Here is a 17,171-nt window from a genome sequence, read left to right on the forward strand (position 1 = left end):
TGACCTCAGCAGGGTCTAATGCCATAGAGCCCACCCGCCAAAGCAGCCGTTTTCTTCAGGGGGAGCTGATCTTGGTTGTCTGGAGATCAATTGTAATAGCTGGAAATCTCCAGGTACCACCTGTAGGTTGGGAACCCTAACTGGGATAGAATGTGTCCTTTGCATGTACAAAGTCCTGGGTTCAGTTCCTGGCATCTTGAGCAAAAAGATCTGAGATCTCAGAAGTTGGAGCAAGCCTTTCTCTGGCCCAGGAGAGCTTCTGCCAGTCAGAAACAGAAAATACGGAGAAAGATGGTCTGATGCCGGAAGGCAACGTCTTATGATGAAAAATAAGTATTCATCAAGGCAGACCTTTTAATTTGTTGCTATAGAGTCCAGGCAAGATTTCATGCTGAAGTTCTGAGTAGGCGCCTGCTTCCCCAGTGGAGTGTCACAGTGTCACCTTGACACAATTGTTCCTAAATACTTCTGCTTCCTCTCGCTCACACAGACCCCAAAACGTGCCAGGCTATTGCCTGACTTGAATCAAGCACTTAATCAACGGTTTCTGGAAAGGTTCTCATTTCTCCTGGGGACTAGAGACTAATACTGCCTTCATTCACTTCATGATGTGCATCAGGAGAAGAGGGGCTTGGCTTCCCTATGGGGAGCTCATCCAGCTTCTATGAACTGCCTGGGCTTTGGAGAACCAAAAAAGGTGGGCCTCAAATGTAAACTGTTGTTCATTCTGGGGGCACTTGATACATTCCACAACTTGTTTCTATGCACATGCCTATTGGACCAAAATGTGACACGTGCTCTCAGCCTGCAGCTGCATACTTTAAGCAAATAAGAGATGTGATTTGGTAAAGGCATCATTTAAAAAAAAATCGGTATAGAGTTTTGTCCCTGTTTCTGTCATAAGGTGGACAGCCTCCAGGTGGGGCCTGGAGATCTCCCACTGATCTCCAGCTGACAGAGATCAGCTCCCCTAGAGAAAATGGCTGCTTTGAAGGGTGGACTCTATGGCATTGTCCCGTGCTGAGCCATCTCCCCTCCCCAAACCCTGCCCTCTCCTGGATCCACCCCCAAAGTCTCCAGGTATTTTTCAACCCAGACCTGGCAACCCTATTCTGTCATAATTTTTTATAATTTTTTAATTATGGCTAGAGGCCTCAAAAGCTGGTAGTGGCCTGGACCTCTCTGGACCTCTGACAGGGCCTGGGGGTAGACTTGGAGGGGGGAGATCTTGTTCTCCAGTGGGAGACCTCCTTTCTGGGTCCCGTGTTCCCTGCTGCCACTCAACAAGCCAGTGCGGGGAATATGGGGGGGGAATGGCATCTCCCCAGCAGCGCAACATCATGGCTATATGGGGGTGACACTTCAGGATTCACCCCAACCTCTGTGGTTTTACCATAGAATTTCAGGCAAATGCTAGAACATTCCCCCAATGTATTGGGGTCACTTCTGGCAACACTGGGGATGCTGGAACTTGTATATTCCTCCCCTCAAAAAAAGTTCCCATGAGTTCCTTAGGGTAGAGGCAGATCTGATGATCCCAAGGAAGACTGACACTTGTCAGTGGGCCCGATGACCTACTGCTGTCACCCAAGGAGTAAAGGAGGGCCGGCTGTGATTGGTGCTGCTATGCAGTGTTTGGCCTTCCTGAGGCTCGGGAGAGGTTGTTTGTGGCCCACCAATGCTGACCGTTGAGATCTGCAACAAGTCTTATGAAGACACTGGTGGTTGGACTTGGACTCTCGAAAGAGCTTTGTTACCAGTTGTTTAAAATACCTGCCCCCCAAGGGTGTGAGGCTCACGTCACAGGGGAGCATGTGCCGAAAGCCAGGACACAGTGCTTCCTGTTCAGCATCCAAGGGCCAATTTATATATGAGTTATCCACCACCATTGTATCAATTGGTCCCTGGATGGTGGAGAAAAGTGCCGCCAAGTTGCAGCCGACTTATGGCAACCCTATAGGGTTTTCAAGGCAAGAGACGAATGAATGTGGTCTGTCATTGCCTGCCTCTGTATAGCAACCCTGGGCTTCTTTGGAGGTTTCCCATCCAAGACTAACCAGGGCTGACCCTGCTTAGCTTCTAAAATCTGACGAGATCGGACTAGCCCGAACCTCTGAGGTCAGGGAAGTCCTTGGATGCTGTAAGGGAAACCCAAAAGCTCTAGATGCAGTGCTAGGCCTCATCCTGTCCTGCTCCATCATCTTCAACAGACTTCTGTCTTCTTTTTAAAAAACAAACAACCCCTCTCCTCAGGAAGGAAAGATGAGAGCGAGGAGCTACTCTTGGAGAGTAAAAGCCCAATCTCTCTTCTGAAGGAGCTGAAAGGGAGAAGGGGTTGGATGAGGGGAGGCCGCAGGCTGGGAACCTGGAGCAGGCTCTGGGCCTGGCTGAGTTGCCTGGCAGCGCACCCACAGCAACCCCAGCCTTTCCTCCTCAGAGCTGCTCTGAACAGGGTGAGCTGTGCCTCGGCTGGAGGCAGAGACAAAGACAGAGATGGACACGGCAAGTGGCCCCAGCAGGGCTCCGACAGAGGAGGCGAGTTACGACCAAGAGGTGTCTGGTGATGAGAAGGACACCACCCATACCCGGAAGGTGCTCCAAGGCACCACAATGCTTGGCAAATAAGCTCAACTCCTTTAAGGATGTCTATGCATACGTGCACGGATGTGAAATGATTAGAATAAAATTTAATCTCTTGTCTATTGGGGAGGCCGCAGGCTGGGAACCTGGAGCAGTGGCCCCAGCAGGGCTCTGACAGAGGAGGCGAGTTATGACCTAGAGGTGTCTGGTGATGAGACACCACCCATACCTGGAAGGTGCTCCAAGGCACCACAATGCTTGGCAAATAAGCTCAACTCCTTTAAGGATGTCTATGCATACGTGCACGGATGTGAAATGATTAGAATAACATTTAATCTCTTGTCTATTGGATGTCCCTCCTCAGCAGACGCAAACCATAGAGTTCCCCCTCGGATGACCGTGGCCCCACCCCCAGCATGCCCGGCGTGGTCGTGTCACTTCCGGGTGACGTGCACATCGCGTGCTTTGGGGGTGGGGTTCCCCCTGGGGCCCGATCCACTGGCAGCGGGGAACGGGCCTCTGGGGTGGGGGTTTCCCTGCCCCCTGGGGGGACTTGGCAAGCCTAGTCATTCCACACCCTGAGATCAAATTCTTGTTGCCACAAGTTTTCAGATGGGGTGGGGTGCACCTGTTCAGTGCCGGGACAGACATTTTTTTAGCTGATCTGTGGGGTGGTATGTGTGGCCTGTTGGTACCATGGTTGGCGGGAGGGGAATTAAACCAAGGCTAACCCCCTCTGAGGCAGGAAAAGCACGAGTTGAGGGCATTTTGAGTTGGCAAGCACCCTGAGATATCAGCGGGGTTTTTTTTGCTCAAGCTGGGTACCTACAGGCTTGGCAGTCAGGGTGGCTCAGTTGGGGGCCCCTTTGGGGTTGGTGGGAGCATACAACAGGCCTCCACCCCCTCTATGTACTGGCATGTGAGCCGTGACGGGTAAGGTCTGGAAGGATTCCAGACCTGGCTCTGAGCCAGGGTGGGTTTGCCCAGTTAGGAAGCTTGCTTGCAAGCACAACACAACCTGTGCTTTAACGTGTTAATAACTGCTGCAGATCAGCTTATGTACACATAATATTCCCAGTTTAACCCATAACTGGTGGTGTGTTTCATTCAAGGGGTGGGAGGGCAATGGAATGTGCCCTTCCCTTCTTTTGGACTAGATGGACCCTTAGCCTAAACAAGGAGGATGTTTCTTATGTTTAGATGGCTTTAAAATACTCTCCCTACCCCATCCATTAAATTTCATAGGCATAGTATTTGAATGCATGCCAATGCGCTAAAAGCACAAACTTTGAAAGGCTGCATACCTCTACACTTTCCAGCTTGATTGGTCCTCGTCATCAAGTTCCTAAACCCTTATTATGCTCCTTCGAGAATTCTAATGTGGGTATCTGCTCAGCGTGTTGCCCAAAGGAACACAGGTCCTCTGCATGCAACCTCTATGCGCTAAACATGGGTTTCAGTCCAAAAATAATTCCTGGAAATGTACACATGCTCTGAATCCTATACATATTGACTGAATTTGAGGGTGGGTGAGTGTGGGGGGGAGATATGCTGTTGCCTAGACAACCGTTTCCTAAAAATATTGCTGGGGTGATTGTTGTTTTCTAATGGAGCCCCCCTAGTTGTTATGACAACACAGAAGGGACGCTAGTGAGAATGCAGTACATTCTCCAAAACAGTCTACGATGGCAGGCAGTACTTGAAGCAACCGAACAGTGGAGATCTATAGCCAGTGCTGCTTTCTAGACATGTGCTCCAATGAATATGGAAATATGGATTTCAGAGGGCTGCCAACCATTCACCCTTGCTTATCTTGAGATAGTGAAGTACCAGAGGTCACAAATGCGAGTCTCTAGCAGCAAGCCACAGTGCTTCAATCTCCACACTACAAGAAATGAGATTAAAAGCGCTTGCCAGAGGGTGGATCTGCTGAGCTGCTCCCCAATGCATTTAGCGCCACCACTGTGAATGGCCAGATGGTGGAACTGCAACTGCCTGTTCATGTGAGGTCAGGTGACATGCAGGACAAATGGTGATTTATCTGGTCCTGAATCAGATATCATATTTCCTCCCACTCCCCACTGCTTAGAAGTCTCTATCCAAGAGGAATGGTGTGGGAGAGCATCACACCAGGATCTGAGATGACTGGGTTCAAATCCCTCATTTGGCCATGGAACCCTGCCAGGTGACTCCGGGCCCGTCACAATCTGTAAACCTAACCGACCCTCACAAGGTGTTTGTTGTGAAGATTACGTGAAGGGGTGTGATCTGAACAGCGGCTCTGAGTCCGATCAGGGAGAAAAGCCAAATACAAATGTAACAAAATGCACCACAAAGACTGCATAGGGTCTAGAGAAGGTATAATTGTTGGAAATGCCATAAAATATGCTGGCATCTTGTACCTGTTAAGTCATTTTTAGGTGATGAGAGTATGAATTTTATTATTTAACTGTGGCCAAATTGCAGTGGATTTATCTGATGATACTCCCGCAGTGAGAGTCACGATCCAAAGGCTCCCATGGAGAATCCTTTGGCAGCTGCCACATATGCAGTAGCTATGAATCAGAAATCTGACGGCACATGGCATTGCATGAATTGGCTTAGGAAAGGATAAATTGGATTGGAAATAATGTAAACTGGATTTATCACTGAGATCACTTATTTTTATTTATTGACTTTGTTTGTATCCTGCCTTTCTCACAGTGGGGACTCAGAGTGGCTTACCTCATTCCCCTTTCCTCCATTTTATGCTTATACAGCCATGCAAAGCATGAGTGTTGGTGTGTCTCGTCCCAAGGTCCCCCGGCAGGCTTCCATGGCAGAGTGGGGACTCAGACCCTGGCCTCCCAGATCCTAGTTGGACACGGTAACCACCAGGGCTATTTTGGGGCAGGAACGCACAGGAACGAAGTTCCGTCTGGCTCCCAAGCCCTGGGTTTTGACAACAAACAAGGTAAACAGAATAACAAGCAAAAGGTGGGTGTGGCTGGATAACCACACTTCTGGTAACATGTGGGTGCGGCCTAATGTGCTAATGAGCTGTGGTGTCAGGGGTGTGGCCTATTATGCTAATGAGTTCCTGTTGGGCTTTTTCTACAAAAAGAGCCCTGGTAACCACTAAACCACACTGGGTCTCCAGATGGACATCCTGTGTGAACTGCTGATGGTAAGAACTCTCCGTTAAAGGAGTACCTGCTTTATAGGCGATAAAGTATGGCATTGAATACGATTAAGAGAGAGAATCCCCCCTGTGACCAAGAGGCCCATGGATATGCTCTGATCATTTCATAAGCACTACACTATTCTCTTGTTGGGAAAGAGATTCCAATTAAGTATCAAAAGCTGAATTCAGACATCGTGTCAGGCACCAATGTGGCTGGTTTGCTATGCTTGTATGTTCAGTCATTAAGCATGGAGGTCAGCTGAAATCTTGAATCAAACTCCAGTTTGCCATGACATCTGGATATAGGAGTCCTTCCCACTGCAGGTTTAATCCCATATGCACATTATTTGATTCAAGGCTCCCCAAACTGGGAGGCTTCCATTTGTGCTCTTTGCATGAAGGGAGGAAAGCAGCAGAATTCAAGCACAGCGAAGAAGAAGAAGAGTTGGATTTATAATCCACCCTTCACTTGGAGTCTCAGAGTGGCTTCCAGTCTCCTTCCCTTCCTCTCCCCACAACAGACACCCTGAGAGAACTGCTTTTGAGAGAACAGCTCTGAGAGAACTGTGGCTGACCCAAGGTCACCCAGCGGGCTGCATGTGGAGGAGGGGGGAATCAACCCCAGTTCTCCCAGATTAGAGTCCGCTGCTCTCAATCACGACACCAAACTGGCTCTCAAGTTTTGTGTTCATGCCCATCATGGACAAACAGAGGCTGGTCGTGACATTGGAAGGTGGTCACAGTTCCCAAAAAAGGAAAGAACAAAGCAGCTACAGTGAAATATATTTAATAATTACTCCAATTCAATGTAAAGAACTATAAAACTATATTATGTGGGCATAGTTCATGCCTGAACATGCAGCCATGAAGTTTTCTAAGTCACCCCTCCAAATCAAATGAACAAAATCAAACTATTCTTTATTGCGGTGCAAAAGAAAAGGCATCGTTGGCCCTGGTCACATGGGCGGATAACGCGGGAGGAAGGCGTGGCTATTTGTGGCACCACAATTCAACGCTACCAGAACGTGATCCCACGTGCCAGTGGCATGCCACGGTTCCGTCCCTCCGTGTCAACGAGGGGCTGTAGGGAAAAGCAGTGCGCTGGCGCGATCACACCGTGGGAGTCCGGAGGCAGCCCGTGGCAAACCGGTTGCTAGTACCTTCGACCAAGTATTTTTTAACTCTGCATTTTCGGCAGTATACCACGGGTTGGCCACGGGTGCGCTCCACTTGCCAGATGTTGCGGTGTGATCGCGCCTGGATACTCCGCCATTCAGTCGTGGCTCTCCCGCGGCAAATTCGCTGTGTGAACGGGGCCATTATATAGTATTCCCAATAATGCTCCACCTTGCTTAGTGATTTGGAGAAGGGAACTAATTTTAGCTGGTTTTAGTTAGGGATGCTTTAACTATTACTGTAAGCTGCCTAGAACCAAGAGGAAAAGCAGGATATAAATGTTTTGATAAATAAATAAATACTTTGGTAATTAAGACTGCTCGCACCAATTGAGATTTGAGAGCCCTTCTCTCGTTACGGAAGAAGTAGAAGAGATTGGATTTATACCCTGCCCTCCACTATGCAAAGGAGTCTCAGAGTGGTTTACAAACTGCTTTCCCTTCCCCTCCCCACAACAGACACCCTGGGAGGTAGATGGGGCTGAGAGAGCTCTGAAAGAACTATGGCTTGCCCAAGGTCATCCAGCAGGTGCAAGTGGAGGAGTGGGGAATCAAACCCAGTTCTCCCAGACTAGAGTACACACACTTAACCACTACACCAAGGACACCTAAAGTATTATAACAGTTAGCCTTGTTCTCCTTAGAAATGTAATTATATATTAGGTTCCGTCAACTAGATAAGAAAAACAAGATATCACTGAGTCCTCCCATTGGCTATCCCAAGGCCGCTAATATTCAGTCAGCCAAAGTCAGGTGAGAAGCAGACTCTAGAATCCAGGCAATAAGTGAGACAGAGGCAATAAGTGAGATGAAATTGATTGTATTTCAGTTTTCTGGTGGCTTTCTGGATCTCAGAGCAGTTGCGGCAAGGAAGCAAGCAGGCTTAGGAAACACATTAAAAGGAAAAGACACATGAACCAAGCTTCCGGGCAGCTACAACACAAGCTTCTAAGAGACAGAAAACAAACAGCATCTCTTTTTTTGCCTCTTGAGAAGGCAAAATGATGAAAAAAGATGCTAGAGGCTGAGCTTGATGTAGAGATGGTCTTCACCTGTTCAGAGAGTGAAGAGTGACTGCAGAAAGGAAACTGGGAAGGGGGAGGGATGGCAGGCAGGGAGTTTGTCTCTGTTTACTGCTTTGTGACATTTGAGTCAGTCTTAATAAAAGGTATTATGCAATGGTTGCTGGGGGGTGGGGAAGAGTTGAAGAGCCTGCCTCAGGCACCTGAGGGGATTATATGCTGAGGGGATTTCAGTGTAGCCTTTCCTGCAAAACCCTTTGCTCCAAAGTCTGGAGCATTCCCAGAAAGGTCCCTTGAGGCTGAGTGGCTTTAGAAACACCCACCACCACCCCCGAGCTGCAGTGGCTCTCTGCTGCTCCTGGGATTACTTACCCTACTCTTTCCAAATCCAGCACAGGCAGTTGCTGCATCCAGTTTATTGCCCGGCTTGCAATGCCAACAAGACTGTAGAAAGCTTAGGGACAGCAGTTGTTGCCCTGCTGAAATATCCAAGTTCTATAGACCCCTCTGCAAACTCTCCTTAGTGGTGGAAAGTGGTGAACGCAACCGACTTATGATGACCCCATAGAGATTCCAAGGCAAGAGAAAAATAAGAGGTGGGTTTGCCATTGCCTGCCTCTGTGTAGCAACTCTGGACTTCCTTGGTGGTCTCCCATCCAAGTACTAACCTGGTAATCCTGCTTAGCTGATGAGGTTGGGCTAGCCTGGGCTATGCATGTCAGGGAGCAAACCTTCCTCACCTGAGGAAGTCTGGGATAGGAAACTGTGATAAAGTAGTTCCCTGATTCATGGTTAGAAAGGAAAATTGTTCTTATTCCCCAGCAAGGAAAAGATAAGTCTACCTGGCTCACATAGGCCAATTAGCCTGTTAAATGATGATTTCAAAATTCTAACAACAATTTTAACAAACCAGTTAAAACTCAGTAATGCCAAACATATCTTCACAATGAAACTGGGTCTATCCCCAAGGCACATCTTACATCCAGCAGATGGGAAATCTTAAACATAATTGAGTGTACACAGGCAAAGAAAATTCCAACTGCAATTCTCTCATTGGGTACAGAGTAAACATTTGATAGGTTGGAGACTAAATTTCTCTTCAAATGTATGGAAGGTTATGGATCTGTAATATATTTCTGAAGACTGGATAGGCTCAACATTTGCTGGAACTCTAGTGAGGATTTTAATAAATGGTGGGCTTCCCAACTATAGAAAAAAAAACACTTTCCATTGTCAGTGCTTTTGTTTACACCATCACCGCTACCAATGGCACAATCCATAAGGCGAAATGACCAAACACAAGGGGTGAGAACTCCAAGAGATGGTTACAAGCTGAATCTTTTTGCAAATGATGCGGTGACATATCTCCAGAAACTGGGTAAGGGATTTTCCCTGTACTGAGTAGAGGAATATAGAAAAGTGGTAGAATGCAAGGTAGATTTTGGAAAAAAGAGGCTATGTCAATTAACATAAATGTATCCCAGTTCAGAGGCAAATCTTTCTTCACAAATATAAAATGTATCACTAAGGCTATTAAATATTTAGAGGTTTTAATATTGAAAGATTATAATTTTTAATCCTTTCATTGCCAAATTAGAAGCTGATTTTGGAGTCTGGGAGTAACCCCTGAGCCGTGGGGATACCATTGGTGGGGCTTGGCCTTGCTTGTTCCTGGCTGTCCTTGGCCTACTGGGAAATTTCCCTGGGAGTTCAATGGCCAGTCTACCCCTGAGGGGGTGGTAGGCCTACTCTAGGGAAATATTATTTTGTATCAAATGAATGAGAATGAGGGACCAGGAAGGTAAATCATTGCTGGCAGCTGAAGAAGACTTTGTTTCAATGCCTCGGTATGCCTGGATTTGGACAAGAGTGCATACTGGAAGTGAGAGGGTAATTAATGACCTGATGAAAATATGGGCTAATTATCCTGTGGAACTAGCACCACCAATCATTCCTTTAGCTTTGTGCATTTGTCAGTAAGAGACAGGGGAATCAAAGTACAACAGCCAAAAAGTCAAGATAAGATCTGGGAAGACGTTGGGTTGGCTAGATACAAAGATATCGTTAAAGATAATATGGTAGTTCCCCATGGAACAGGAAAGTTAGCAAATGGGAATCAAATAAGCTGTCTACAAATTAAGAACTATTTAGTGGCACTTTAAAGAAGGACAGGACATCTGAGGGAAACTTCAGGATTTGAAAAAAATGAACAACAGTGAATGCCCCTGGTCACTTTTCAAAAACATGCTCCCTGCTGCTAAACCTGGAATTGAATGGACCTAAAAGGCTTCAACTGGAAGGGCACAAGGCCCTGGGATATGTGACAGAGCCAAAAGTAGGGCAGTAGGTATATGAGAAGGAATTGCTGTTTTCAGTTAATCTACAAACAAGTGAGAACAGTTTTAAGAGGATTCACCAGTGGTAGTTATCCCCATGGAGACTCTCAAAAGTTTATCAGACATTATCTGGAAAATGCTGGAATTGCTGTTGTAAGAAGGCTGACCTCCTACATATGTGGTGGTTATGTGAAAAAGGCGAGGAGTACTGGAAAATGGTGAATCAGACTATTGCCGAAGTGTTATGAGTAGTTTTGCCCTTTAAAGCTGAGTGTTTCCCCCCTATTAAACTATGAAGGAAAGGTATACAAAACTCTCACCAGGAAATAATGTTAAATTTATTGATGTGAGGCTCCCCCATCCCCAAAGTGGGTTCCATGCCATGTTGCCATTTCATTGGGAGAATGTGTGAGGCCTTCTTGCTGGACTCAGAATTATGAAGGAGAGGGGGTTAGGGCACCCTGGTCCTCTTCCTTCCCTGGACTTGCTCTCTCTGGCGCTCTCTCTCTCCCCTCTCCCAGAGCTCAGGCCTTTCCTGGTCCCACCCCTCTCTCTCTCTTTCTCTCTCTCCCCTCTCCCAGAGCTCAGGTCATCTTTTCTCCCCAGTCAGGTGTGAAAGTTTCCTTTTCATGGCCTTTCCTGGTCCCACTCCTACTCGGTCTGAACCCAATCCCATGTCCTCGCACTCTTCCCTGGAGGGCAGAAAAGAAAAGAAAGTCTCACCCACCTCTTCCCTGTGCTGCCAATCCTCCTTCCCCCTATCTGTCTCTGTGTGGCTCAGGAGGGCTGCCTGCCCCTTTCCAATCCAGTCTCTGGGCTCAGCCCGGCTTCTGGCCTTTGCCCCCCTCCTGCCACCACAGTGTGGTGAGTGCAGTCCTTCACCGGCTGCCCTTGCAGACAGGTAGGTGGAGTTCCCCGCCTCTGCTATGGCTGCCTTGTGCCTCCCCTGCCCTGCCTGGCTCCTGCAAGGCCTTTCTTCCCTGGCCTCTGAGGCTACATTTCCCTTTTACATTGAGAGCCAGTTTGGTGTAGTGGTTAAGTGCGCGGACTCTAATCTGGGAGAACCGGGTTTGAGGGTATAAATCCAATCTCTTCTTCTCTTCTCTTCTTCTTCTACATCATTGGCAGCCACAAGCACAGTGATCATGTCTTGGATACCACAGTCAATGTCATCAGCTCCGCCCAGCTCTGCCCAATACCTACACCCAGATAGAAGCTCCCCATCATCAGGGTCATGGCTGTCCTCCCCACCCCAGCTCTCCAGGACAGGGTGAGTTTCCTCCCCCCGCATGTGCATGGCTTGCTTGGCCAGAGCCAGGTCGAGTCCAGGGCAGCCTCTGGCCCCCGACAACTGACTGCAGGTGGAATTGTTAATGCGCACTTCTAGAAATCTCAAATAACTCCAGGGGAGGGGGGGGATCAGCTGAAAAGTATATGAACCAGTTAGTATGGTAAAACTTAGTGCATTTCAGAGGAACTCCAGGGGAGGGGGGGAATCAGCTGAAAAGTATATGAACCAGTTAGTATGGTAAAACTTAGTGCATTTCAGAGGTCTGAGGAGATTAGAAGTCAGGAAATGTGCTGGTGTCCCATAATGTGTTCTACTGAGAATCCATTCATGGGTTACTATTATAATGATTTGATTGTGTTGTGATAAAATGTGATTATATTATACATAGCTGTTAAATCAGTGATGAAGTTTTATGATCTGCATTAACTAGGATGATGGGTGGTGGTGGAGGAGATGATGATGATGATGATGATGATGATGATGATGATGATGAAACAGCCTCAAGAGATGCCCCCCCCAGCACAAGGCTCCTGTAGAAGAACGGGAGGAGCCCCCAAGGGCTAACGGGTGCTCCTGAGCAGCAGCCTTCCCATGATCCTCTGATGCAGAGTCCAGCTCCTGCTGAGCTCCGATGCAACAGGGGGTAACCCCGCTGGACCTGCTGCCTCCAGAACTGAACCTTATGACTTGGGTTTGCCCCTGGAAAAGTGGGTCCTGCAGACGTCCAGCAGGACTCTGTTGGGTCTCGTGCTGCTGGAGCATGCACTCAACCTTGTTGCTTGCCAGTTAGGTCTACGGCTGTTCCCTAGAGAGCTCTTTGTCCTTAATGTCCACTTTGGTTTGATGGCGAGCCATTCATGGTCTTGGCCACCCCAGCTAGGTGGCCTTGTTCCTTCCAGGGCCAACAGCAAGGGGTAAGGTGAGCTATGAAGGTGAAGGAATTTTACGTCTGTGCCAGAAGAATGTCTATGCAGCAGAAACAAGGTCTGTTTCTGTGCAACAGCAAATCTAGGCTACGCTTGGTAGGTTTATTATCCATCACAACTGCGGGGATATCCATAAAAGTCTTATTTCAATAACCAGCAAAACTGGCCCTAAGAGGGGGAAACCCAATCTCTGGAAGGAGAGAATGCTGAAACGGCTCATTTAAATTATGGATTTTAGAATACCACTGAGGGAAAGCATATTTCTGGTATGTGCAATAAATCACAATTTCATTATCCCCTTAGGGTACACTTAAAAGGGAAAGGAACTGGTGGAATTCAGTGGAGATTTTCTATAGAGACTTCAGAAGGGGAGGGAAGAGATTGGGGCTACAAACTAACAAAACCAATTATTATAATTCCCCCCCCAAAATGATTTTAATCTGTTCATTGAGTCGACCTTGGTGCCGGCTGCCCCCAGTGTGGCTATTAGGCGTGACAGACTCAGGCTTATTGGGAAAGAAACACTCTGGGTTCTAATAGTCTGCCCTAACTTCGGCAGCGAAAGTCAGATAGACGATGGTTCTGTCCAAGACAAAAGACTCAAAGCACAGTCCTCTGCAGTTTTCTTGTCACCGTGACACAGAGTGTATATGGAGGAGGCAGGCTTATTCAGGGGCCAACAAAAAGACAGTCCTGTGAAAGTCAAACTGGCTCATAACAATATAGAGCCATGGCACAGCACCACATTGAACAGCAACATTTGTTTGTAAAATCTGATGCTATTTTATGAGTCCAAAAAGCGGCAGAAATGTCCCAGTGCTTATTCTTTTGTGTATCCACATTACAGAAATCAAATGTATGAGAATGTACTCTCCTTTTTTAAAAAAATTCAGCACGTCACACTGGGCCTTCGCAACAGCCTTGTGCATTTCACGGTCTTCTGCCACTGACGGCGCATCTTTGCATAATGTTATTTTCATGGCTTTTAGTTCGAGCTCAGAGTTCTGCATCGCCTGTGGCCTTCACGCTCACCTTTTGCTTTTTAGAATTCAAGGGCATGATGCATTATGACAGAGAGATTTCCTCTCTCGCCCACTGGCCTTCGTTTCCATGCCACGGTTCCCAATCCTATTCAGCATGTATCTTGTCATTCTTCAAAGCGCTACCTACAGTTTCTCATTTTATGTTAAACGTTCATGTTGCGGCACAAATCCCGACATTCTGGAAGGTCACATGCTAATGGTTCAATTTTTTTAAAAAAAACAACAACCCCCAGCTGCTAAGCCTATCAAAATTAATTAAAAATCCAGTATTAATGGGGGAAGATTACATGGACAACTACTTCGGAAATTCTGGGATAAACCTGAATCAAAATTGCCTTTTAAACCATCAGTCTATCAATATGTTGCAAGCCTTGATAGAGGACTAGGGTTGCCATGTCCACCCTGGCCACTGGCAGGGGGTGGGGTGCAGGGCTGCCATCTCCAGGTTGGGAAATTCCTGGAGATTTAGGGTGTGGAGCCTGGGGAGGATATGGACCTCAGTGGGGTATAATACCATGCAGTCTGCCCTCCAAAGCATCCATTTTCTCCAGGGGAACTGATCTCTGTAGTCTGGAAATCAGTTGTAACTCCGGGAGATCCCCAGGCTGAAGGCTGGCATCCCCATAGAGCAGGGGTGGCCAAACTTGCTTAACATAAGAGCCACACAGAATAAATGCCAGATGTTTGAGAGCCACAAGACATGGACAAATATCACACACACATTTAAAAAAATATATATGCAAATTTGCTTTTTATTAACATTAAATTAGACTCTGTGAAAGAGCCGCATATGGCTCCTGAGCTGCAGTTTGTCCACCCCTGCCATCGAGGATTGCTGAAACAATCCTAAGTGGGTATACTCTGAAGTAAGTCCCATTTTATCCCATGGGGCTTAGTTCCAAGAAAATGTTTTTATTTCTCTGTCCATTTATTTAGGAGATTTTTATGCTGTCTCTCCCAAGTCCTGCTCAAGGTGGTTTACAATTAAAATAATAAATTATCAAATATAAAAAACAAACAAGTCACTAAAACTAGCCCGAAGACATAAAGGCAGCACAAAATTGGCCATAAAACAGACCTCAGACAGAAGAGGACCATTAAACAGTTGGAAAGTTTGTCAGTTAAAATCCCAAGTCAAAAGCCCACATAAAAAGACAGTTTTGTCCTGGTGTCTAAAAGACAGTAAAATAGGCACCAGAGATGATCCTCAAAAGGAGGCCATTCCAAAGGCCGGGTGCCACCACAAAAAATGCCCTGGGCAAGTGAGAAGAAAAGTGAGCGGAGAGATTCCTTCTCTCTTTCTTGTGCCTCTTCAAACAGAGTTCCTATTAAAAAATCTGCACATTCCCCCCAGTCTTGCAAGAAAGAAGAGATAGCCACCTCATTCCCCTGTCAGGTTCTAAATATTATTGCTACTTTATCCATTAACTTGCAATTACAGGAATTATCACTGCTTCATTTTGGCATCCTATATATGAACTTAATATCCAGAGGAAAAAGTAACACCATGTGTACATCTGATGAAAAGGTGTTAATCATGACATAACTTATTCTTGTAGAATTATCAAGGGACAAAATAATAAGCACTGGATCTTCTGATCCCCTTTCTGGTAAGCAAGGGACCCCTCAGATGGAGGAAGTTTTCTTCTGAGAACAGAAGACCCCTCATTTGGAGGAAAGGAGTCACTGAAACCAGACCAGAGGCTAGGGAGGGGCTGTGGCTCAGTGGCAGAGCATCTGCATGGAATGCAGAATGTCCCAGGTTCAGTCCCTGGCATCTCCAGGATCAGGTTTTAGGTGATGTGAAAGACTTCCACCTGAGATCCTGGAGAGCTACTGCCAATCAAAGTATTCAATACTGACTGTGATGGACCAGTGATCTGATTCCGTATGAGGTCGCTTCATGCATTCAGTCTGTTTTTTTATACTATGCTATACATGGCTTATTTTTATCTCTTTCTGTTTGTATTTTTTAATCACTGTGTGCATTTATGAAAATAGATGAATGCAAATTACATTTTAAATGAGGGTTCTATGAAAATAGAACACTTAAAAAGAACCACCTACCTTGTTTTCCAGTCTTCCAATCAACTCTGCTAACCGGTTGATTTGAGCTTCCAAACCTTCCTCCTTGGTGTCTGAAGATGCTACAGAAAGAGAAGAGTTATGAGGCCAAAAATAGCATCTTGGTTAATTCTATCCTGATCATGCTTCCTTAGCAGTTCATAAGTCTTCTGCCTAATGCTCAGGATATCCAAAGGATGGTAAAGCTACTCCAGTGCTTTTTAACTTCATATCTACTAAGATTCTCCAAGATGACATGTGGGAATCCTGTTGTGACAACGGTAGTAAAACTGCCAAAGAATTTAACTGCAGCACTCCAGGTCTTCAATGAAAGGGAACTACAGCCTGCTTCGAAAAGTAAGTTGGAATTTGAAACACACAAAGAAAGGAAGCCTGAGCTGATTCCACTTTAGCAGAAACTGTGGATACCCATAAAGGAGCTCCATAGAGCAGAGGATCTTAGCATGGTACACTGCAAGAGCTATAGGAATACACTAGCTGCCAACTTGATGAAAAACCACCTTAACATTGTGGTGGCATGCATACCTGGGATTCTCTTTCACCCAGGAATATCTCCATGGAGTTGGCTTACCCAATCCTCAGTGAAATCACAGGTGTGAATTCATTTGCACTGGAAAAAGGACTTCTCACTCAGCACCACATCTGTACAGTTGTGGCTCGAGAGCAGTTTTGTTAGAGGCGTCATGGTTCAAATCCAATGAACATGAATTCAACTGGGGATGGGTCCAATGGCTTATCAGGTTTATGTGGCTGGCCAGATGGACTGTGCATGTTACGGCTCATTTATTTTAATGACATTGCAGAAATACAATGGCATCAAGGGAGAACTCCACTTTCCACCACAGAAGGGACTAGTATGACACTCTAACCTCTCCACTACACTGGCTAATGCAGGAGAACAGTAGAGAGTGTCTTTCCTAGGTGTGCCAAACTTGGAAGGGGCATAACTAAAAGGCTTTCTGCATTCTCCCTTGGGCTATAGGATCGCCCTATAGGCTATTACACCGGTTAGAGAATGATGGAGTGTCTGTATTTACGAGGTTTGTGCTGAACCAAGGCCACATGCCAGAATTCAGTTAGGAGATAATTGTTCCCTCTCTGAATAATTGCTGAGCAAACAGCAAGCACTTCCTACAAATGAGAAATGAGAAATTCCATGAGCAGTGCTATCAGGTTTAGTTTCCTCTGGGTAAGAGAGCACTGGGGAGCTACACCCTCTTTGTAAAATTCACTTGATTGACAGATATACCTGTAGAGCATCATGGAGACAGAAAGAGTCATGAAAGCAGGCAGCAGAACTTCTGGTCCTGCATCAGATTCCCTCCACTCCCAGCGGTTTCACATTCAACCAACTCGCAGCTCCAAAAGTCTCAGTCAGTCCGTCTAAATCCAAACAGCAAAGGTGGCTCCAGACTGTGGCCCATTCTGCATCTATCATTGTTTTACCAAACCCACACTGGGGCCTGATCTGCATCTAGCATTTGCTCCACTGTCTTACCAAACCCACCCTGGAACAGAAATTCCCCTCTACATTGCATGCCACTTTCACT

At 46.5% G+C, this 17,171-nt stretch overlaps 1 protein-coding gene across 1 annotated transcript in view; it reads right to left on the bottom strand.

The window, feature by feature from the left end:
• The window catches only part of NECAB2 (N-terminal EF-hand calcium binding protein 2), a 119,395-nt gene that overhangs the window by 19,689 nt on the left and 82,535 nt on the right, over nucleotides 1–17,171 (bottom strand). Inside the window, exon 5 of the mRNA XM_015406109.1 lies at nucleotides 15,604–15,683. Within this exon, the coding sequence (XP_015261595.1) occupies nucleotides 15,604–15,683 (80 nt within the window). The remainder of the gene's footprint in view (nucleotides 1–15,603; nucleotides 15,684–17,171) is intronic.

The sequence above is a fragment of the Gekko japonicus genome, unplaced genomic scaffold (assembly GCF_001447785.1).
Source record: "Gekko japonicus isolate JY-2015 unplaced genomic scaffold, Gekko_japonicus_V1.1 scaffold757, whole genome shotgun sequence".
NCBI classification, from domain to species: Eukaryota; Metazoa; Chordata; class Lepidosauria; order Squamata; family Gekkonidae; genus Gekko; species Gekko japonicus.